This window comes from Lepisosteus oculatus, chromosome 21 (genome assembly GCF_040954835.1).
Source record: "Lepisosteus oculatus isolate fLepOcu1 chromosome 21, fLepOcu1.hap2, whole genome shotgun sequence".
Lineage (NCBI taxonomy): Eukaryota > Metazoa > Chordata > Actinopteri > Semionotiformes > Lepisosteidae > Lepisosteus > Lepisosteus oculatus.
In genome coordinates, this window is record NC_090716.1 from 10,642,053 (window position 1) to 10,667,083 (window position 25,031).

The 25,031-nt window shown below is 36.1% G+C and overlaps 1 protein-coding gene across 20 annotated transcripts in view; it reads right to left on the reverse strand.

The window, feature by feature from the left end:
* Positions 1-1,391: 1,391 nt before the first annotated feature.
* The window catches only part of sox6 (SRY-box transcription factor 6), a 203,705-nt gene continuing 180,065 nt past the window's right edge, over positions 1,392-25,031 (reverse strand). For 18 of the 20 annotated variants that reach the window (XM_015338143.2, XM_069181505.1, XM_069181495.1 and 15 more), the window contains 4 exons: positions 20,174-20,282; positions 12,248-12,481; positions 9,029-9,245; positions 1,392-7,493 (listed from right to left, as the gene is read on the reverse strand). In XM_015338143.2, the coding sequence (XP_015193629.1) occupies positions 7,190-7,493; positions 9,029-9,245; positions 12,248-12,481; positions 20,174-20,282 (864 nt within the window). In that variant the 3' untranslated portion in view covers positions 1,392-7,189. The remainder of the gene's footprint in view (positions 7,494-9,028; positions 9,246-12,247; positions 12,482-20,173; positions 20,283-25,031) is intronic. The other 2 variants (XM_015338145.2, XM_006642485.3) reach the window with 1 other exon arrangement.

Genomic DNA, 25,031 nt, shown 5'->3' on the forward strand with positions numbered 1-25,031 from the left:
TCGGTTTAGCAATTCTGAGGGACAGCTTTTAGATCTTGTTTTAAACGTATTTGTTTGAACTGGTATTCCTGTACTTTCTGTCATGCATATTTTACAGTATATATATTTTTTCCGTATCATCAGTTTAAATCGCTTTTCTCCTGATGCTTAATAAATTGAATGTGATTTTGGTATTGAACAGAGGGCTTTCCACCAACTGTGGCTAATATAACTGAAAACACACTCTAGAGACCCACTACCAATCCATGCTGCAGTAGTAACTGTTGCAGCTGTTCTCCATCTTAAAGCTTCCACTAGAAATGCCTTTTGGTCATGCTCAGAAACCCTAAGGACTATGTTCTGCAAAATGTTTTTATATCTAATGCCTGCTAATGTTTGCTTTTCTAGGAGGCAGCCCTGTCAGGCAGTTTTTAATAAGACCTATATGCTTGTCATTCTATCTCCTTTATATGTCTGCTACCATTAACAAGGCTCAAACTGCAATAAAGATGATTTACTACAGTTTTTTATAAGATTGTTGATGGCCTTATTGTTCTTTTGTTTGCCCTCACAAGGAAGAGAAAACTTGTGAACACTTGATAAATATTTAGCGTTTTACCTCTTGGATTCAATATGAAAAGGACAACAGATGACCCAACACACAGTTGTGGATTCATTAGTATTGGATTGCTGGAAGGCTCGTCAGTATGAGTGGAGGACAGAATCTTTCCTATACAGTAGGTACTACTGGCAACCCATTACTGCATCATTAAAAGACCTGCATGGTAATTGGTTTCTCTCCCCATACACCCTCATTTGGAACTATAGTGTGCATGGTTTGCATTATGAACGAAAGCTACTGTTAATCAAAGATTATTACAAAATGAAGGAGAAAACTAAGAACTGATAATCTGCCTTGCTCTTGTTTGAAATACTTAAAACACATGGTGAACAGTAGGTCATACTTTAATCTTGTAGCTCATCTACAGTAGTTCTAAGGAAGACTTAATCCGCTGCAATTTAGGTACTTAAAGATAGATTATTTTGTTCTGTACCAGCTGAGAGCATTCTTATGTAATGGTTATGCCTGACTGTGCTCTTAAACAGTGGCTCCCAGTCCCAGTTTTGGGAGACCTCTGTGCTTGCTGGTTTTTCGGTCTAACTGAGCTCCAAATCTCCAGTGCTAATTGATTAATTGATCTGCATTGTTAAGACTTTTGAAAAAATACTCCACTTCAAGGATACTGTTGCCAGCAGCCCCAGCATACTGTACAGAACTGTAAGCGGCTTCTCCTCAATTTGTTCATCCCCATTTCTGGTTAAACAGCTCTTGGGTCTTGGTGCAGTCTGGCTTCTAGAGAATCAGGCCAGCAAGCGAGTTGATGTGCAAGAAGAAGACGAAAGCAAAGATCTTAAAACAAAATGTTTTCTCTTTAATTTTTAAGTGTCAACAGCAGTACAAAAGATGGAGTGATGGTGAAACGCTTTGTTTGTTTCTAGGAAAAGGAGGACACTCTTGAGGTAAATGAGCTTAAACAGGCAGTCACCCCCACCCCACCCCCACAAGGATACCCAACCCCGCCATGTCACATCAACTGATTAGGTATATTTAAAGATGGTGTTACATTACAATATGCCAAAAACGCATTGTGTGGAAAAAAAGTTCTAAAGTTTTGTATACATAGCTAAGGTGCCTATATACACCAGAATGTGTTCCTCAGCTGGTGTATTACCTTTTAATATTAAATACTACCAAAACAGAGGAGACAAAGCTCCATAAGTACCACTGTAGAATTATTTTACCTTTTAGTTTTACCTCACGTCAATACTGCACATGAAAACCATTGACTGGCTGGTTTACATTATGAAGCCAAGCAAAAAAAAGATGATTTTTTAATTATCTTTTTTTTTCTTTTTTTACAATAATATTCTTAGCAAACAGCTGTCTTTTGTACTGTATAAAGAAGTGTGTGAAGACAAATGTGATGGAAACCTTTTTAAGTTCAATTAAAAACTTTACACTGGACTGTACAAGATATTCTGATAAACTATTTACATTTTCAGACTTATAACATTTGTTTTCAAAGCAGCAACAGACACTAGTTTTTTTTTTCTCTATTAACGCCCATACAAGACCTGCCATGGGCCACGGTACCTGCAGTGAAAGATTTCTATGCAGAGAACTTGCTTGTAAGAGTCTGATAGCGGGTTTCAAAAAATAGCAGCCCTAGCGAAAGAAGAGCCACACCCACAGTGTTGCTATAGAAACTAAAAAAAAGCAAAGTACCATTGACAACAGCCTGGGTTGCCCCCAACAGCAAATTTTACACTTCAGAACAGCAGCTAGCATGTCAGTCCAGCATGTCAGTGAATTGTGCTGATTAAATTAACACAGAGAACAATCTCACAATACACATCACAAATTCCAATGTCAGAAAAGAGTTACAGTAAGATAAGTTATGTAGTATCAGCTTATAAGCTTGTCTTTTGTTAATAAATCCGCTTTTACATGGCAAAGACAATAATGAGTTAACATAAATGCAAAGCATACTAAACCTGCCACAAGCTGGACGGCTAACTTAGAAAGTTTAAAAAAAAATAATTAGCGAAAACACAAAAAAAGACCAAAGGAAGACAGACAGGAAATGCACACTAGAGGCTCTGCAATGTGCAGCACACAAACTAATAAATATTTGCACGTCCCATATAATCTAAGCTCACCAAGACCCTCACTTGTGTTTTTCAACAAATTATCCAGGACCAGATGCTCATTACCCATCCACTTTGCTTGAAAATCATATTTCCAAAAAAGGCGCAAATGTATCGTCTTGACTGCTGTGAACCTATATTTTTTTTTTCTGTAACATATTTGGCACATGAGTTTTCACCTGCTAAGGGTCAGATTAAAATACAGCTTAATGGTTTTGTGAAATAGATGCAGTCATTTTATAACTGCTGATGAACGTAAACATGGGTGGTTAAATACCTGTCTGTTAAGTGCTTGTTCTGTAACTGGCCAAAGAAAAGAATTCTGTGCACTGCCCTCATGAAAGATGTTAAATTGTTTTGCCATTGTTCAGTATTTTAAATGACCATCTGATCTTGCGTACCTTGAACGTATAAAACGAACATTATATGACTTGGCAAGCCGAGAAATCTTTGTATTATCAATACTGAGTTTGCCTTGAGATTAATTTGTTTACAGTATTTAATTAATTAGTATTTAGTTAACAGTAGCAGTTGTGGTGACTTGTTGATTTGAGTACCCAACTGCTAATCCAAGGACAAACTGCTTAATTGCTACAAACAATTTGTAGCACTGCCATTTCCTGAAACAAAAGCCTACTTTTTTAAAAGTGTTTTAGTTAGTTGAGTATTTTGTAGCAATGTTCACATTTTCTGAGGATTGTCACCTCCTTCCTTTTGAGCCAAGTTACCAAAGAAGTACCAATACGAGAATCACAATCATAAAATATTGGTGGATTGTATCCCTGAACAAATAAATCATTGAAATACAAACAAGTGAGGTGCCTTGCTGTCTCAGCTACAGGTCCAATACTGCTCTCTTTCATCATGGTTGTAAATTCAGCATCTACATGAGGTACAGTGACTTGTCAGTTTTTAGACATGGACCAACATACACTGATGTATAAAAAAAAAACAGTAAAATACATAACTTATACTTCACTAAGTATTCATGAACAAAAATAGAATTCTATTTTCCTATGTTATATTTACAATTAAAAAATCTACTATGAGATGGTGAATTAAAAAAAAAAAAACAAAACAAAAAAAACTTTGTTTTGAGCTCCAATTTAGGTTAAAACATTTTAAGTCTTACCGTGTTCATTTTTATTTTTTTTCTGATTGTCCTTTAATTATTTTGCACTGACACTTTTAGAGCCAACACTGGCTAATAAATACAATAAAATGTCTGTATGTACTATAGAGTTTCAAATACAATACACAACACAAACATATGTGACTAACAAAATGGGCTTTTGGAGGCCGGTGTGTCTCAGTTGACCAGTCACTATGTGAGCGTATGGCTGAGTTCACTGAACATTCTTGTTTACACAGCACTGGAGCTAAAACAAAGTGTTCATACATAATGTATTTTTGCATAAATAAACTAGACAGAAAAATGACTCAAATCTGGCAACTGTGAGACAAGCCCACAGGAGTCAAAACTGATGACTTTTGTTCATGTAGTTTTTTCGTACAACAGCTTCACATTAGTCAGAATTGATAAAAAATACCATTTATATCCAGTGCTTTTAACACTTACGAAAAAAATGTCTCTGTGTGAGTTTTAATTTTTTTTTCTATTTTTTGTACTACAAGCGCAATCAAGTTTCAGTCCCAAGAACAGTCCTTTGTTTTCCATCAGCCTGCAAAATATTATTTTGGCATGGTCATGAAGAATGGAAATACAAACAATCAAAAAATATATAACCTAAAAACTATTTTTTTTTTGCCTGTGTGCAAAAAGAAAAAAAAACAATACAATAATCGTACAAAACATTCTACTTAGCGTCCTATGCACTCACACAAAAAATAAAATAAGGGGACCTTATGAGAACTGCTCAAAAGTTTTAAGACCTTAATAAATACTCTGCATGAAAAACAAAAAAGGGAGATTTAAGGTTTGATCAAAATGTAAAAGTCAAAAATGCTTAATTCTCGAACTCAGTACCTTTTGAACTGCTGAAAGTAACAGAGTGATCATCAGATCAGCGACAGCCGACACAGGTTAAGAAGGTGGCAATATGGCCTGGAACTTTGAAATGTTTTTGCTGGCCAACATTGTTTGCTGCTGATGAAACAGACCAGTTCAAGGGCATACCAAAAATAACAAGACTCATACATTAATAATGTTCTATTTGAGACGATACCTACTCGTCAGTCATTTTAATAATCCCTCACAGCTTGGCTCACTTATTCCATCTGTTCACCAGCATCTCGTGGCTCTTTTGCACTGTGGCCTTGTGAGAGCACTTTGATGAACAGCACAATCAATGCTGCTTGAGATTCCCCATTGTTCGCCTCTCATAGATGCTCCGAACAATTTTGGAGACAGATGGCACCCCCTTGGGGTAAAGGCTACCATGGGCAGGAACGGATAAAGCACCCTGTGGGTTAGAGGGGCAGATAGGTGCTTAACTGGAGAAGAAAGCCGAAACTGCACCAAATGGGCCACATCTCATGTTCTCAAAAAGAAGGCCACCCTTTTAGACTCCAGTAGGTCATATAAAACAAAGTCTACTGGCTGCTCCTCCAAAGACAAACTTAAAAGGTCACAAAAGCCCCATAACCTTGAAAAGTAATAAGGAGGCACTTCACTGTCCTGCTTCTGAGTTACATTAATCAAGATTAAATTTTCTTGATTAAGACAATTAATGAAGATTAAATTGTGTATCCTACATTGTAAGACACTGGCTAATATGTCCTAGAGTCTTTATAGGTTTACTTTATAGGTACTTTATTGGAACAGTTTTTGAAAAATTTTGAAAACGTTAAAAACCTGTCAGAATTAAAAGTGAACCAAATGCAACCCTGACCTTTAAAAATAATGTTCAGGGTTTAATTTACATACATGTCATAACACGTAATTTTCTGAAACATTAGCATATTTTCTACCCTATATTCATATAGAAAAAAATTGTTACTCTGCATAATGTGTCTCATTAATTCTTGATGTAAAGCCAGATGATTTTTTAATTCAGAGCACAGTAAATTAAAAACACATCTAAGGAAAATGATAATTTCTATCTATGGTCTGCCCCTGTGGTCATCCTATGAAATCTATAAATCTGTATTTTACCGAAATTAGAAGCATTGTGTCTGAAATTGCACATTTAGCACCTGCTTCCTAATGTGACTTCACTGCCAGTTTCATTCCAACAATCCAGTAATTCGTAAGACTTGAATATGAGGCTTCCTGCATGTAAACATCATCTGTCAGTGTTAAGACTATCTGAGTTGATTAAATTTAAATAAGTTTTAATCGTATGGAAAAAAAATCAATTAAGGAATTTAAACTTTGTGTCTTATTAAGGGGTGAAGTGCTAAACAAAATCTACTGTACGTACTGTACCACAGCAAATCTGATGCCACCAAAGCTGCCTTTTGCTGCCTTTCCAATTTCACAGATTGGAAGCTATTGGCCCCTTGGCATTCTGGAATGATTACAATCACTCTGATTAAGAATTAACTCTGTAAGATTGAATGCAAGGGCTGAATAAAGACCTTACAGAACTGAATGCAGCAGAAATTGGTTTCTGTAGACGTTGCTGACAAGTAACTGCTGATCACTCTGTTGTGCTTCCTTGAGAAATCCTGAACTCATGGCACATTAACAGGCAAAAGCATCTGGGCATGTGCACTGTGGCAACCATTTCCACAACTAAACAACAACCTGTCACCAGATTCCTGAGTACTTTACTACTGTAGTGAAAAAAGAAAAGTTCGTTATTTATGCTGTCTCAGTTAAGATACCAAAAGATTGTCTAAGACTTTTGCAGTGTCTCCCTTAAGACTTAAAAGATTAAGATATTTCGTGAACGTTCTGAAAAAGTTTGGCACGTTTGGAGTTAAAACTGTACAAAATGGAAAAAAACAACAATGATAATAATTATAATAATAGCAATAATAATAACAATAATAATCAGGGAGTCTGATGTTTTCCCTCTGCGCACTTCTGCACACTTGTGGACTTGTTCTATGTTTCATCTCAATATGAAATCTCAAAGTTTTTTTTCTTTTTCTTTTTTTAAATAATTCAGATTAAAAACACATTCACAAGCTGTTGGCTGGCACAGCATACCTGAGTGAGAATATAACCCCCATCAAAAACAGTAATGTAAGCTTTTAAAAGCATTCAAAAGAAAAAAAAATATATGTATATTTATATATAAGAAAAGGTAAGACTGTGAGAGAGCTATGGATTCTTATTAAATGTTAGGTTTCAAGTCCTGTCATCCGAAGGTTTGTAGGCAAAAACCTAAATGTGTAAAATGTCCATGAACAAAACAAAAAATAAAAGAATTAAAAAAAAACAATCAAACTGCTTCACACATTAAGAAACATTTAAGACCATTTGCTGTTGAATCTGTCAGAGCCACATATGCATGCAGGCTCTTTAAGAACGTTTGTTCAGAAGAGTTTTTTTTCTCTTTTGTTTTTCTTTGCTGTAATCAGCAGGCGCTTCTCAGTTGGCGCTGACGGCCTCTTGAGTTTCATTGTCACTGCTGTAGTCCGATTTGGGCTCGTCCTCATAGTCCTCGTACATATCCATCTCATCCTCTCCGTTCACTGTCTCGTTGCCCACCATGCCTCCACTCTCCATCTTCATCCCGTAGGTGCTCTGAATGACCGGGATGGTGGGCTCAGGGCTGGCAGAAGTGCTGGAGCAGTCTGACGTCATCTGAGGGGAGGGTGTGGTGGTTGCCATGGTGATAGCTCCAGGATACACAACACCTGCAGTTGTGTTGATCGGCATCTGAGGTTGCTGCCTGCATGACAAATTAATCTGTTACTGTATATTTCACAGCAGAACACAAATATATAGATTTCCCCACCAAAAGAAAAAACAAAACAAGACAAATAACTAAAACAAAATAAATAAAATAGTTTGTCCACTGCTTAAGTGTGGCGACAGCAATTTGGAAACTCTTCAGATTCATTAACTCCAAACTCCAAAAATTTGTAATCTGATTCATTGTGTCACTGAGCTTTGTTGGTTTTACTGAAAGTCCTTGGTAGTAATGATTTGTTGCAGGACAGAGACTTAAGAGTTTTGATCCGTGACTTCAACAGTAAAGAACAGAAAAAAAATCTGCCAGAATTAAGGAATGTAATTACAGTCTAAAGGCATAAAAATGAAGGAATGTTACAAGTACTTAGACTCCTGTATTTCGTCCCTTAGGGTAGTCAAACAATTAAAGTATTTTAATTGCCAAATTTAACTCAAGTTACTCATATATTTTACTTAAAAATCTACAGTCTTTAGCATCTGTGAAAAAGATTTAAAGGAGTCCTGTGGACAATACATCTCTCAAATTAAATTGTAGAAAAATAACTAAAGGGAAAAAGAAAATATATCCCATACATGCCTTGTTATTGTGAAGTATTCAAGCTTAAATATCTTTTTTCCTGCATGTGAAGAATGAACACCTGGAGCAAACTTTTCCTAACTGACCACATATAATAAATTATCAAGTTAAACTTCTAGCTCATGCCCTAAAGGCCTTTTCTTAAATTAATGCTTATATTTTATATCCTATAAAAATGTCTGTCTACTTTCTTTGCTTGCAGCCTGCTATTGTCCTAATTTAATAAATTACGGCTATTAAAATTCACTTGAGTTTAAATCTATGTTCTTTAAAATGCAGGATTGCAATTAATTTAAACACTTTGCAAATGGTTTTTATTAAAACTATCAAAACCAGTTTTCATCATCGTCATTGCAAGTATAATGAAAGAATAACAACTGTTTATGAAAAACGGCTACTTGTTATTGTTTAACGAGCTGTTCATTAGAATTGTGTTGGAGTAATATATCATCAGAAACATTACTTAATGAGCTACTGTATAAATATAATCACATCCATTACGGGGTCAGCAGTTGTGTGTAAGAATTTGGCACATACAGTACTCTCTGCTCTCACTGAAGGGTTTCTCTAACCTGCAGACCATTTTAGCTCAAACATCCTGCTTTGTGGAAGGAGGAGAAAACTGAAAAAGTCCAGGACCTATACTAATTTGGTATAAAAGTTCAGGACCTAAACCAATTTGTACTACATTTTTACATGTATATATGAGAAATACTTGCCAAAGCTATAAAGGCATTAAACAGAATATTAACCAGTTAAGTCAAATCAAACAATACACCACTGTAACGTCAATAAAACAGACCGATTGAACAAATCAAACCAAAGCAGTAATTCGAGTCAGTCGTGTTTAGAGGTTGTTTTATTGTGGTTCATCGCCTGTGTTAATACTAAAAGGTAATGGAATATGCGCGTCAGCAGCTCACAACTGCACCTACCCTACAGTGAAGAACTGTCTCATCTCCTGCCTCCGAGATCGCATCATCTGCTTATACTCGCCGATCCGCAGCTTCTTCCCGTCGATGATGCAGGTGCGTTTAGGCCGGGGCTTGTACTTATAGTTGGGGTATTTCTCTAAGTGAATCTTGCTGAGCCGAGCTTGCTCCTCGTAGTAGGGTTGCTTCTCCTGGTTTGACATGGCTTTCCAGCGGGAACCTGGTGTCAGAATCACAGGCAAGTCATTGAACAAAGCTTCTCGAGAAGGAAGTAAACAGGAACCATCCCTCATTTTCCTTTCCTCCTTGTCACACGGCTGAAACTACAGAATAATGCCAGTGTTGAATGTTTTTTTTTTGTAAATTAAAAATGACAGCGAAAGCAGAATGCCCATTCTCTCCCTCACCACTCTCTTGCTACAGATGACTTCAGCACATCAATATATTCGATTCTGAAAAAAAACTCTCTAAAACTCTTATCATCTTCAATATGTTTCCAAATCATTTTATAGACCTTGAATTAGTGTGTTATTGAATTACTGTAAATAATTACTGAAATATTGTTGTAGTGTTACGATAATATTAAAGATATCAGCTGAAGTATCACAGTGTATTGTGTGTAGAGCTTCAGCTTTGTAGAGGTGAATATGCAGTATTTACAGTATATGATTCATGGTATTTACCTGCTGAAACCAAAGGTATTTAATCACAATTGTCAGAGGTTAGACATTTAACTTTAAAAATACTGCTGTTCACAAAAAGAGGTTCAAAGACGCTGATGGACTGTTCCTGAGGCTTGGACATCTGCACAGCTCCATCAAGGCAGACTGTAAATACTGTGCGGAACAAACAGGATGTCTAGAAGAATGCAGGTCTGTCACTTTGTTTATGAAGGTTTATCTAAACTTTGCTTTTTTGTCTTCCGTGAAACGCATCAAGTTACATTTTTGTAACATAGCATAACAGCTACTTTCCAGCTGTGTTATACGATTAGTAAAGAAAACTCTTTGTTGTATAGGATTCCATTTGAATTAGCTTTTTGTTACATTACAAGAAAACAACAGCACTGTAAATATTTTGACCATCCAATGTGTCCAACTTGAGGGGGGGCTCTAGTAGCTGTGATCTATTGATTTTCAGTAATAAAAGAAGAGATCCATTAAGCACTGCAATTTTTTATAACAAGGTTTTAGTGACAGGCAGTAAATCCTTCAGAATTTAGGAGAGGTTTGATTCCTGTGCTATGTTGGATTTAATGTGAAGGCTAACACCTCTAGCCATTCAACAACATTACAATATTTAAAATACACATACAGAGTTTATTAATTACGGTACATATTAATGAAGATCTCAGGGGAAATCTGAAGCACGGAATAACAAGATTTATTAAACACTAATTTGAATTTAAAAAATGGCTATCAAAATTTAATTAGCACACTCTTCTGTTTGTCTGAGACTATTTTCTTGATGGTTCTGTAGTATAAACAAGTAAAAATTGGTGTTACTGCATTTTCAGTCTCTCTGCAGGTGCAAACTATTTCTGAGATTATTAATATCCACTTCACACATACAGCACAGCCAACATGTTGTCATATATTTAGTATTTTAAAGAAAAAATCTCATACATGACAACAGAGTAGACATTTATCTTGCAGCTTTTTTTTGCCCGTATTATCGAACTAAATTCTATACATTCATTTATCCAAAGTATGGTTTTGAGTTTTGAAGAAGTACAGTACTTGAATGTCTGTGCCCAACCAGTCTTTCCATTTATTCAAACAGTATTTCAGTGTTTTATGAATGGAGTTCTGTTTCTTGCACTTATTAACATGGCACTTTTAAATGCTACACATTTATCACTCTTGCCAGGAGCCAAATAGCAAAAGGTTTATGAACAGCTAAAAGACTATTCATAGAAACTTTAAGATAGGTTTGAAAGGATTCTGATATTTTGTAGAAATATAGATAATAGTGTTTTTGAATCAGTGAATAGTTCACTGGAGGGAAAATATGTTTTTAAATAATATGAATAATTCAGGTATTATTTCCATTGTGTTCATGGAGGAATATTTAGAATAAATCGGTTTTGTTTTATTTAAAATTTACACACCAACCAAAGAAAATGCCAATATTATAGTGTTTTAGGAAAATTGTATTTGCTTTAAACACTTCTGTCATGTATCATTTTAATTGTCCACATGGCACACATGTACTCTATTTAAATTATATAATGTACAGTATACTCTTTTTACCATACTGTATATAGCTTATTCTTTAAATGTGTGATGGAATTTGGAAAAGTATACAAAACTAGGGAAACCTCATCAGGTTTTGAGCACAATTAAAAAAACATCATATTAAATAAGATGTGATTAGTCAATTGTGAATATTTATGTTAATTAAAAAAACAATTTGTTTACAAATCATCTTAATTATGTAGAAGTTTTCTTTTTACAGTACCACATTCCCATGTCTGAGGACAAGATCAGGAAGAAAGATGAGAAAACCTGTACATTTACTCCCATTTGCTCTACCAAATGATACAGATTTGTTATTGATTAAAGAATGAAGTTCTGTATGTCACCAGAAATGTTCATGAGGAAACCTCATCTTAATCCACTATAGTTATTCAGTCATGTGATCATACTGGAACATACTCTGCACCGCAGTACAGTATAAAAAGCAAACAAATTATTCATTATTAAAACATATAATAAATGTATTTACCTTGTACTGTAGGATAAACAGTGTATTATACAGTAGCTTACAAGTGACATGTTTTTACTTACTTTTTCCTTCAAATGGTGCGAGTTTAAAATTATTATTTTTCCAAGTGCTGCACCAGTGTAGAACAGCTCATTTCAATTTCGTATTCAGCAGCTTTGGCCAGCATGCTCCTGACCTGGCCTTAGCTGACTTGAGGACAAATACTCCAACAGTCAAACCACTCTCATTTTCTCTTACACTGCAGACCAGAATGGAAGCAGGTGAGTTTAAGGGCTCAGGACACCTGATGGGGCTCTGCAGGAAGCCAGTCAGCCACAGGGGTCACTGCTGAGTAAGCACTGACATAGGAGGTTTTATCCAATGTGAGGCCGGTGCCACATGGGCCAATGGAAATTTCAAAGCAGCGATTTTTGTATGGTAGGGTTCAATCTGTTATCTGTGTGAAGGATTTTACAAGTCAACCAGCCTGAATATGAAACAGAATGGAATTCTTACCTAGTATTTTGCTGATATTGGAGTTATGCATGTCGGGAAATGCCTGGAGTATCTTCCTCCTCTCATCTTTCGCCCAAACCATGAAGGCATTCATTGGCCGTTTGATGTGGGGCTCGTTGCTGTTCCTTCCCCGGCTTTCCCTGTACACTCGCGCCTCAGTGGTGCTGGCGCCTCCTGTTGGCCAACAATAATACTGTTGTAGTTTACCTGCAGAGCCATTCACTGCTTTACTCCCTGGAAACACCAGAGCAGGAAGAAAAGAGAGCAATGCAAAACATTAATCACCTGCTTTCAGAGGGATGGCCAAATTTCTAAAAAAAGAAATTGCCAGTCTCATAGGGCTTTGGCAGAAAATTGTGCCAAAAAAGAAGTTGTTGGTTCTAGCCTAGGCAGTAGCCTATTTCTTTTTCAAAACCAGGAAAAAGCAGAATGATAACTTTAACTATTTTCACCAGCTGTCATTTTGTATCATCAAAAGTTGACTTTTTCCAATTTATGATAACTCAGTTATTAAAGTTTGTCTCATTAATTGGGAACCAAGGAGATTTAAGGAAAAAACGGAAAAAGGAAAATAAGAAGATCTACATAGAACAGGTATATAACTTCTCACCAAGCCTTTATCAGAACAGATTTACTGTAGCAACAAGCAGTTCCGGGACAAGAATTCCTTTATTTAAGAGCCATTAAGTAAAATTTCTTACTTTCTGTTAGAGAGCACACCACAGTGTCTACCATTATTTGCTTCAATCTCAGATTTACATGTTTTACATGGATTCAAATAAGTACATCAACTATCATTTTAATAAAAAAAGAAATGACTGTTGTCTTTATAAGGACAGGTTAAGCCCCAAAAAGCATACACAATATTAACATATATTGATTATGGCAATGAGTGTATACACCACTGGGACACACTGCTTTGTGGGTCGCACATATTTAACTATGCTTGAGTGAAAGAATCCCTTTTGAATGCATATTAGGTTCTTATTTTTATACGTAGGATTTGAAAGAATTGTGAAACATTTATGAATTTCTAAACAAAAAACATGTCTATGAACAAGGACTTTAAAAATTAAAAATAAAAAACTTCCCATATGCCATGATACATGTTTAATGATCCAAAAATTGGAAAAGAAAGCTTGGAATGACTTTCATGAATATTTCATAACCCACATGTGATGTGTATTCATTAGGACCTTCAACTCTTAATCTTGGCACATTACCTTGTTTTTCCCTGCTAAAGTTTATAATGATTTTTTTTCATCCAAAACCAGGCATGTATTACTATGTCCACTCCCTCTTTGTATAAAATGTTCAAGCAATCTGTTTTTCCTTTAGTATAAGTTGTATGACAGAAAGTTCAACCGTTAAAATGATTATCTGAGTATAAACCAAAAACATAAGAAGGTAGTTTCCTCATGAGAAAAGTTTTTTTTTATTGCTGTTATTAAAAAAATGTCCCTGCAAAAGAAAAAATACCACACTGAAGACTTAGAGTACTGCTTCACCTGCACCTATAATTTCTATTGCTACCTGCATGAAAATTTAAACAAAAATTAAATGTGGCTAAAGAGCCTTTATCTCTGATAATCTAGCACTGAAAAAAGACACCAGCTGTCCAGATGTCCAGTAGGAGGCTCTGGTCTCCTGATTATTTTGAGCAATGTTAGTATACAGTGAGTAAAAATCAATTTTCTACAGTTCATGTTTTACAGTCATACCAACACATTTATGCCCCATAAAGACTCCTCTTTATCTGGAAAACCAGCACAATTTGCTTATTCACACCGTCATGGTGCATCAGTCAAGGCCTGTAGTTTCTTGCACGCAGAGGCAGTACAGTCTCTTGTCATTTTAAACCAGGAAGCAGACTTACTGAGGCCAGTTTTAAACAACAGAATCACTCAGGGAAAAGGGAAACAGTCACTGAAATGTCTTAATGATAGCCACTGAATTAAAACACTTTAAACATCAACAGCTTCATATTTTTTTCAAGATTTATTTCTTCTTCGACCTGCCTAAAACCAAGACAAGAGATTTAACTGTTCAACTGCGAGGAGAAAAAATATACTTTGCTGTTTAAAATAGAACAAAATTGTACTTTTTTTTCTTCTAAAAGGTCTTGGTATCGAGTGGGAAGTCCTACTAAGGTGTAACAGGATAGACAGAACAAAACTTTAATTCTCAGTTTCTAATCAAATATGTGTACATATATGTTTGTGTCTGTCATGGTCAGAGAAAAGGTCTTCAGAATTACCGACATCTTGTTCTTCGACTGAAATCAAATCTCACACGGAAATCACAGTCAACCCCAAATGCTGCATTTTCACTCCCATTTCATGCCAGCTGCTTAAAGCTGTGAGGATGTGTGGATAATACACTACCTTCCTGCCACCGTCCCCACAGTACATTAATTTCATTTAGCACGCACTAACCGTACAGGATAAATTGATTTCACTTTGTATGGTTTTGACAGCCATGTTTATTGTGCAATGAAATGTAGTGTAGCGTTGGGCTGACAGCATCCATCAACACATGGCAATCTGCTGACTGCCGGGCCAGATGAAGGCATCCATTACCCCAGGAGCGAAACGCTCGTTCAGACACGACAGTCACTGTCTGCTCCCGAGGATCACTGCACTAATTTATGATGCCCCCAGTGCCATTACTTTACAACTGACACTGATTCAGCAATTTATATACTGGCATGCATGCATATAAGCAGAGGTGAGGTCCTTCTGAAGAAAAAAGGAGACAAAAACACAGATTTATTTGCAAATACACCATTTCAATAAGTTAATTATAACTATTTCCAGGAAATCATTTTCTGATCTAAGAGCTTTGAGTTTGAACTGAGGATTTCTTACAAGCGATTACATTAACACTATGCTATAGTCTATATTTATGAGCCTAGCCTTTTTTAAATATTATGAAATTTTTAGCAACCGTTTTAGGAACTTTAGGAAGATTTACTGCCTTTACTAGCGCAGAGTGAGATTTAGCCTGAACACCAGGGTTAGTCCTTTGAAGAGTACCATCAGATTATTCTGCATTCTGCATCCTCCATGCTAGGTCATTATTTTGGAAAGTCTGATCTAGAGGGAAGAGTACCTCTTACTGGTTTACCTGTTCATTAGGTTCTCCACTCCTTTTGTTGTGCTTAAATACCATGAAACGTATAACAAACTGCTTTTAATTTACATAACACATCATTCAAAAATATCTAAATATAACGTCTATAATATTTACCTTACAAAATATATTTGGCACAAAATAAATATTTCTTTAGTTAAACTAAACTGTTGATGACTAAGCTATTTGCAGATTCAGAAAAAATATTAAATGAATCACAAAATTAGCCCCACATTCGAACCAATTTTCTTATCAATAAGACTGCAGTGCGGAACGTTTCTCTTCTTCGCTAATTCACTGTGGAGGTGAAAAAAAAACTATTTCCACATGTACGTCTCTTGGTGGACAAGAAACGACAGTCAAGGACTTTTGCACATGTGCCCAACAGCAGTTGACTCATTCCTGTTTATAAACACGGGTGGTCCGTGTTTAATTTTCCATAGGGGGAGGAGTTTTCTTTCTTGCAATCAAGATTTGCTTTAAACAAAAACAGACAAGTAGCCGGCAACGAAGCCAGCTCACACAAGGTTACCCGATATCCAAAAACATGTAATTTACAAAAAGTTTTTTATCTTCTTTCACTCTAAAAAACAAAAAAAAGTGTTCCGACATTAATTGATGCTTGTCTGATAGACATTTTTAGGAAGCACCTTGTTAGGTTGCTGATTGTGTAAACAAATACAGATGTTTAGCAATGACATGGACAGACCCCCAGGGTGCTTGCAGTGAGCTGAGGGTGTTAATAGAATGTATGTTGATTTACGAGGTCTGGTTAACAATCTGACAGAATGATACGTGAATTTCTTTTTAATTTCTCTTAAAAGTAGATCTGGGAAGCATCGACCACATAAATTACAAGTGCCCAGAGAAAGCAGCGCAGAACCAACCCACACCTGCCTGAAGCAGGCCTATACTTGATAGGGACAAGAAGGGAGCCAAAAGCTGAGCTCTTCCATTTCTTCCCAGAGTCAGTCTTTATAGAAGGGCAGAGGGGCTGTCACAAAAGAATCTTCTTAGAATGATCCACTTTGGCAAATAACTAACAATCACGCAAACCTGCCAGCTGTTTTTGTCTTAAAAATAATATAACTTCTCCTGAAGGTATTATGCCTGACAATAGGGTTTCTCCATTACTGACATTTCAGTTTTGAAAGGAATATATCATGACACATGGAACACAATGCAATGAGCACCGATGAGCAATTAAAGCATTACAAATTACAAGCCATTTAAGATCTACTTAAACATGCCCCATGTTTTTTTTTTGCATGTTGAAAGTTTTGAATACTGCTGTGTGTAAATGAGTATAAATGTTGAACATGCCACTACTTGTTTTGTGTAGCTACTGCCTTTTCTGTTATTTCTTATATTACATGCTTTCAAGTCTGGTATGTTAAGGTTATGGTTGGGAATTGAGGACTCTACAAACCAACTAGGATTTAGATGCTATAGTACAGCATATTCACAAATGACATGAAAAAGAAAACAACTTAATTTCTGTAGTTTGTCAGAAACAGAAAGTCATTTTAGTGAAAAAGCTAATAGTCAAATTGTGTGTAAATATTTTTTTAAATGTGGCCAGAGCTGGAATGGTGCAATTAGGATGTCATAGAGAGTTTTGCTTAATAATGTTTTTCAATTAGAACTACAGTACAGATCTCACCATGTATTTAATTTTCACCCAAGGTGACAGTGAAATAAATAAGGTTCCCCACCCTTTCAAAAATGAAAAAAAAAATCACCCACAGACTAAATTTCTACTCCATTCTTCCTAACTGTTGAGGATAAATTAGGAAACTGATATCTTATTGCAGACGCAGACTTTTTAGCCACAGACTTGCCTGCTCTATACATCTATACACAAGACGCACAATAAATTCCCTCTAGTAGGCACTGAGGAAAACATTAACTTCTCATTCAATAATTCAGCGACAACGCTACAAAAAAAGCACATTTTTATAGGTCTCTCCATATGGAGTCAATTGCCCATTAATAGCTAATCAATCCCTCCTCTTTTTATTCTGCTGATATTGTCACAAACCACGTTTAGATTAGCCCATTTCCTGCTTGGGATCTCTCAACATGCCTTTTGTTCTCTCAGGGCCTGTCTGACGGAGGCTGCTTAAACAAGCACACGACCCAAGTGGCACAGAAGTTATAAACTGCCATATGTGAATGAACAAAGGACCCATACTAAAGCCTTTTGTGGTATTTGTTAATGTTTTTCATCTGAGCTTAAAAAGACCTAATGACTTTGTGGTGAGCTGATGCATATGGCTCGTGGCTTTGCAAAATGAAGGAAATTCTATCTACTTCCACACCAGCTTCTATTTTCCAGTGTCCCTCGTTAGAATTTTGGCAGCTGGTAATTCGGTTGCTGCATGCATTACAAATATTGGTTTAAGCAACCTAAGGCTTTCTGACAGTTACAGGAACGAAGAAGCATGGCTTTGCTGAAAAATAAACTAGTTCTTCCATATAACGCTGGTTTTCTTTTCTGTGTTTTGGCAGACACACCACACTTTGGGCACTAAAGAATATAGGATACAGAAATCCTCTTGTTGTAAAAAAACATGGTGGTACAAAAATGCAGCGGTAAAATCTGTGTCTTTCAGGAACAGAGGATTCACAGGCTTCATACTAATATCCTGTATAGATGTATTAATACTTTAAGGACTGAGAGATTGACAGCAAATTTGGTCATTCATTACGTTTACCTTTTTACCAGAATGGAGTATGTTAAATGTTTAAGTGTCTGCAGGTAGTTTGTCCTGATCAGCAAGACTGATCACCACAGAGTGACGGACATTGTTAATAATTCTGCAAACCTCCCATTACATTTAACTTAATTTGCCTTTGAATCATTTTGATTACAGACAGCTTTTGTCTATAGCGCTGTACACTTTCTTTGGCTGATGTTGGCGAGTACATGCGTACCGATTTTTTGGTGGTTATATACTACATATAACCATTATGCTACTTCATGACAAAATCATATTTTTATCATTTCATTGTTTATGCATAAACCACGGCGTTCCTGTTTTCATCAACTATAAACAAATTATTATAATGGCTGTGAAAGGATTACTTTATCTGGATGCATGTGTATTTCACAATACAGATTTCTTCTGATGGTGAAACAACAAATGATGATAACAAATAAGTGACGTTCTGAAGTGATGGATGTTTCAATGGTCTGAAAAGGTGTTGGCCTTAATTCAACGTGTACCCTCTGGGAAGAACTCTTCATGGCCCCTGTCTCTCTGCACATCCTTCATCTGAAGTCTGTTGGAGATTTGCTGCAGAAAATTATCCGGCAAATTTCTCTAACTTTCTCATTCAAAAGGGGCAAATGTCTGCCAAGTGTCCAACACTCCTGTTGAACTAATTATTCTGGTACTCCACTCAGAGTCCTTACATACTGTATCTCTTAAGTAGAAAAGTACATAGAGCTGTAGTAGAAAAGTAAGAATCCTCTATTTTTCAGACCTGTTGGATACTTTAGGATACAAAAAGAAGACACATTACTTGCTAACTCCAATATGCAGAAACCAGTTTGCACTTATTTTTAAATGCCTTGATGCACAGACTTGAATTCAGATAGTGCATAAAAAATGAACAGATAATTAGTTGCAGAGGAGTGTACATCTGGGTGTGTTGTATATGTATGCAGAAGTAATATATATGTTTTTTCTTTTGCATGCACTCCCGTTCACACGGCGAATTCTTGAAAGACAGATAGCAGTATAACACACTGCAAGTATGCAGTCTTTTGAGAAATATTTACTACTTTGTCTCCACACAATCCCGACCATTAAAAGTGAGTATGATTAACTTTTCTCTGCCCCTGTGAAGTGCCATGGAAACTGCTATAAATATTTATGCATGACAAATATTGGCGCACAGAAACGTTCTTCTCCTGTGTTTAGGAATAAAAGCCACAAAGGGGGATGACGCTTTGTCAAGCAAGCGCTACCAGAATTTACACCTCCACGCCAGGGGACCTTAAACAACTGACATCACACTCAGGGCCAGCACTGGAGAAATGCCAGCTTTGTTCTCACTTTCCACTCTTTTAATCACCTACCTGTGAAAAGGAGAGTGTGACCCATTTCTTCAAACACATATACACACAGATCGTGCTCTGCTTACAGCCATCGGCTTCAATGCTAACCTCTACAATATACAAACGCATATGGATATTCCTCTTAGTGCAGGTTTCTACTCTGCTAAAAACTGCTGGGTATCATATTTGATTTTGAAGTCACAATGTAATGATGAAAAAAGAAAATCTAGTGCGTTCAGGTGCCAGCCTTGCTGCTTTTTGAAATGATAGTTTTATATATGTAGAGCCTACGATCAGCAAGAACACTAATGCGAAGGATTTATAACAAAACTATCCCAAATAGTTGCTTAAAGGGTTTTTATGACTGTATTTTACATTAATATTTCACAATAACAAATTTCCAACACTTAAAACACTGAGCAGCTGTGATTTTTCATCTTTTCCTTAAACAATGGTAGCACCACTCCACAGCAGTAATAGGTCACTGTAGACAAGCAAACATTACTCCTGACAGATAGACTCCCGACTAAGAGGGTCTGAGAGATCTACCTGATCTCTTAACAATGTAAAGAAATTTGTTATTGGCACTGGTTAGTGTGATGTGCAACTCCAAGTCAAGTTGACAAAAGGTTTGAGTTATCTTCAAGCTGTGTTTTATCCGCAGGGCTGTGGTTCAAAGGGGCTCACAACCTGTGTTACTTGGAGGAGGGGGCTGGGGTTCCACTCACCATCCACATCTTCAGGCCTGGTGAGGTCAATCACACGGGGGCCTATCTTCCCATCTTCCCCCAGTTTGGCTGTCAGCTGATGGCCCAGATTTTCAAACTGCACTCTGTCCTGCACGCAGAAGCAAAAACACAGTCAGTCGAAGAAGGGAAGGTGAGTGAAAATTATTTTCAACTGACCACTCGCTTCCCTCAATTCCTCCTCTTGATACCAACCCTGCTTAGGCTTTCAAGATCTAAACATCTTCCATCTCCCATACCCCCATTTTGTATGGAAAATGGCATCTAAACAATTTTATTTTTACTTCAGTCAAGCACTTTCAGCTCAGTCAATCTTCTATTAACTAGAGTTTCTTTGATTTTAATAATTTATTTGTAGAGAAACCTAATTAAAAAATAATTAAAGGTCTTATAATCCCATGAAACAGTTAGCAGGAGTGACATGATCTCAAACTCTAATTCACTTTTTTTGTAAGATACTAAAAGTTAATTGTTAAACATCTTCCCTCTTTCTGTGAAATTAGACTATTATCATATTAAATAATAAGATGGTAAAAATTATAAGTGACATGAAGGAAACAATGCACAATAATTTTCAATTTCCCAAAGGGTTACGTATTTATACCACAAAGGTCCAAAACCATAATTAACACCATGCACATCATCACCATTATTTACTGTAGCCACGTCTAGTGCATATTGGCCAAATAGTGCCACATTTACACGAGAAAAGTGTCTCAGTTTAAATAATGGAAGACAATTCGTATCAGAGACACATTTATCACAGAACTATGGGAGCCAAAAAGCTTGCAGATATTAAACCATATTTACTATCTCCCCAATCAGACATGTTTAAGTCACAAGATGTTACATAATAAATTCAGAAAATACTACACAACTATACTTTGAAAAATAAAAAATGCATCAGTTAAAACGTTTAATTTGTCCAACTGATAAGACTGGTTAATTGTACATTACAAGGAAAATAGATAATACACCAAATCAGTTAGAAATAATACAAATACAGTATACATACATGTTTATGCACATGTTTATATTCATGTTCGGGTATATACAGTTCGGTGCATAGTGTTCACAGAAAAAATATGTCAGAACTCCTGAAAAAAAGGCCTTTCAAACAGCTTCAAGAGAAATGCAAATTCTGCAATCTCCCACTTTATTAAAAGTGCGACTGGATTTATGCAGAGTGCTAAGTGTAAAACAAAAAAGAATTTTCAATGGGGAGAGAACTAACCTGGCAAAGAAAAGGCATTTGAGGAGTTCGGGACCTCCGTGCTAAGAGTTTCCTGTATTCTTGTTGGCACATAGTCTGTATCACTAGCTCAAAGCTCGGTGGTTATCATTTATTCAGAGCTCGTGCTTTAAAGAACACACCGTTTTCTCCCTTTTGTCATGTAGTTTTATGCTCAGATTAAACTTGGCATCATGTTGTACTTGACATACATTGAAACCCTGTCATTCACCGCTCTGCGACAATATTAAATGTCATGTCCGTGTACATTTACAGAATAAAATAACAGCTTTCAGAGCTCTGAATAGTTGCCGCACATTACACTTAATGTAATATGTAGAAGACGAGAGCTGACTGTGGCTTGGTCTATTGTTAAATGACCTAGTTTTGTAGTGAATGTACAGGGCATTAGCAAAGTGCTGTCTTCTTCTTTAACGACTGAAGTAGGGATAGATACTTTGACTCCACGTGATACAAATAATCTCTCCCCCTCGGATTCAACTGAAAGATACTAAAAGCAGACATGTAGAGTAACTGTGATTCCTTGGAACAAGCATTTGCTTTACTCCTGGGGTAAGAATCCAATCTCTGCCAATGGTGGACTGCTTTTATTTTATTTTCTAAGAATCCACAGAATATATGCAGGTGTGTTTTCATACAATACTTACAGCTCCCCTGCCATTCTCAGAGACATAGACAAACATATATTCATCCTTCAGGATTCTTGTTTGCCTGTCTGCTTGTTTGTTTTACCCTAGGTCTAATAAAGCTTTTAAGGTTTTGAGGCACCTCATTATACAGAGATAGTGCTCTCTGTAGGCAAAGTCTTCATCAGCCTTTTATATTGAGTCAATAGAAATCTTGCTGTGATTTTATTTTTATCTAGCAGTCACGATTTTAATTTTATTTAACACTGACCTTCAAAATTTCCTTCAGAAGGGAAAAAAAAAACATACATTTAAGAGACAAATGTAATATTGAGAAAAAAACAATATAAAACCAGGTATGCATTCATTTTAAGGAATAAGAGCCTTATTAGCCTTACATATTTCTAAAATGCCATGTCCCACAAAACAGCTGCTGACAGAGAAAATAAATGAGTGCAAAAAACTTTTTGAAGTTACTAGACTTTGAATTCAATTTTCCAACTGCTCTCAGTGCTCCAGCATTTTATCTTTCATTTATTTTTCTAATGCAATAAATATTACACAGGAATAGAGGGGGAAATGTGATTTGCCACTACGCTTCGAGGAACAATAATTATTTATGGACATATGACTGATTTTGATGGACAATTAACCACTACCTGCTCATGGCCTGTCATTAAAAGCTGACTATCTGAATGTGCTGCGCTTATTTAAGTGATTTCTAATTATGATATACAAGGCACCCTTTGCAGCGTGGATGTAGCTGTGTAAAGATTAGATGGAGTGTCCCCTGTTTCAGTGTGGGTTGCTAAATGTTAAATGTTACATGCCACAAAATTCATCACGCAGCCAGATTATCAGAGTTAATGAAAGAGCAGCCTGGTCTATGACAAATAGAGTGAAATATGATTATCTAGATCTCAGTCGCCTTCTGCATCTTCAACCAACAAAAAAAAAAACAACAACAGGAAAATACACACACTTTACCGTTGCCACATACCGGCAAGTAGCTCCTGAGGTTTAATTTAATCCACCATATTTTTTACAAAATGCAGTGATTAAATATATTAAATATTAAATATATTAAATATATTTTGTAAAACATATAAAAATGTAATCTGCCACTAACATTCCATTAAGTGTTAAAGCTCTCCATTACACTATTAAATCCATCAGACAGCATCAGACAACTGGAAAGACAAACTCTCTTGAAAGATTTCATGTGAACCTTACAGCAACATTTCTACCAGAAAATGATCGAAGTATCACGATGGGATCACTATGGGTTTAATAATTAGAAATTGTAAATACAGTGAAAACATTTTAATGTTTACAGTGAAGCAAATTTTTTAAATTGTGCTCAATATGATGTATCTGTTCAAATATAACACAGGTAAACAGTTATATATCTCAACAATTCAAAATGAAAGATTTTTGTGTAGTCATAAATCTACACAGAAGAATGCTAATGAACATTAAACTGACTTCGGCCCCATTCTCTGTACTGCAGAATGAATTTCCATAAAATTTTATACACTATGTTTTATATACTTATTGGTTATAACCTGTATAATTTATATATGAGCATTAGAATTATACTTAAAATTACGGATGTAATTTATATGCATAACATGACAATTTTTTTTGAAGGCTTGAAAATATTCAGTGAACTAATGTTCCTTTATAGCCCCTGCATCAAGTGCTGTGATAAATTAATGGCATTTTTATTATTTTATAGTCTCATTAAATTTTTACTGATCACTCTGCCACAGAAGAGCAATAAAGGACATTACAGTAACTGGGACAGAGGTATCAGCAGAAAGGAGATGTTTAAAATTGGTTTGGGGAAAAAGCTCGCTATTAATGTTATGTATAACGTGAATTAAATTTAGAAAACAGTGAAGTTGCTTTAGGTGCGGTCACCACAGTGAAACAGCAAGACTTTGCAACATCTTAGCGAACCAAAGCAGGCCTTTCACTGTGTTCAAGAGAGTGCCTATTCTGGTCCCAGAGCAGAAAGACAATATGTAAGATGTAATATTATACTGGGCTCTCCTCCCATCCAGAATAGCACTTTTGATTAGCAAGTGCCCATTCCCTCAAATGAGTTCAGCATGCAAGCTTCCATCCCACATCTAAAATTATAGCAATACACTAGAAACTGAAGTGGAAAAAGGCACCCACAATAATCCAATCCACTTTTTGTGTGCTTCAAATTTGGTTACAAATACATTTTGTTCAACTAAGAATGGTTGCACAGTGAAGTAATACCATATAAGCCAATGGCAGGCCTAAATGGAACTTATTAACTTTTTATCCAGAGCCAAAAAGAGCCAATGTCAGTGATTTAATGAAGGCTTTAATCACAGAAGCCACAGAACATGTGCCTGAGGACTGCTGTACAGCCCACAGGACATATTTTGGGCACCACGAGCAAAATGGGTTTCTGCATTGTACTGTTAGTATCCTGCATTTACGCATCACACTGTGGTTTCACAAAGATTTTCCTTATTTTTATAAATAGCAAGTCAAAAGCTATATAAGTCAAAAATGTTTGCAAAAAGATCAAGAATACTTGATCGCCTGATAAAGCATATTTGTTATCCTGTTCTGCATTCCATATACATCTATTTAACACACAGTTTTAGCTCTTCTTGTTATATTACACAGAAGGTTGGTTCTTTGTAAGATACAGGCAAGTGAAGTGCTGGCAATAGTACAGACACAGCAGGTGTGGGTGGGCGTCACAGAAATCAGCAAGCTCCTAAAACTACAGAACAATAGCACAGTATGGCAAAAACATGATGAATCGAAACTACCAGATCTAAAGATAAGGGGAAAAAGCAAATGTGTAAATCCATTCATGAAAACTTCAAACAGGACATTTCTGTGTTAACACATAACACAAGTTATTTTCCCTTCAGTCCATAATGTTTAGAGGTTCACGTGGCAAAAGGCAATC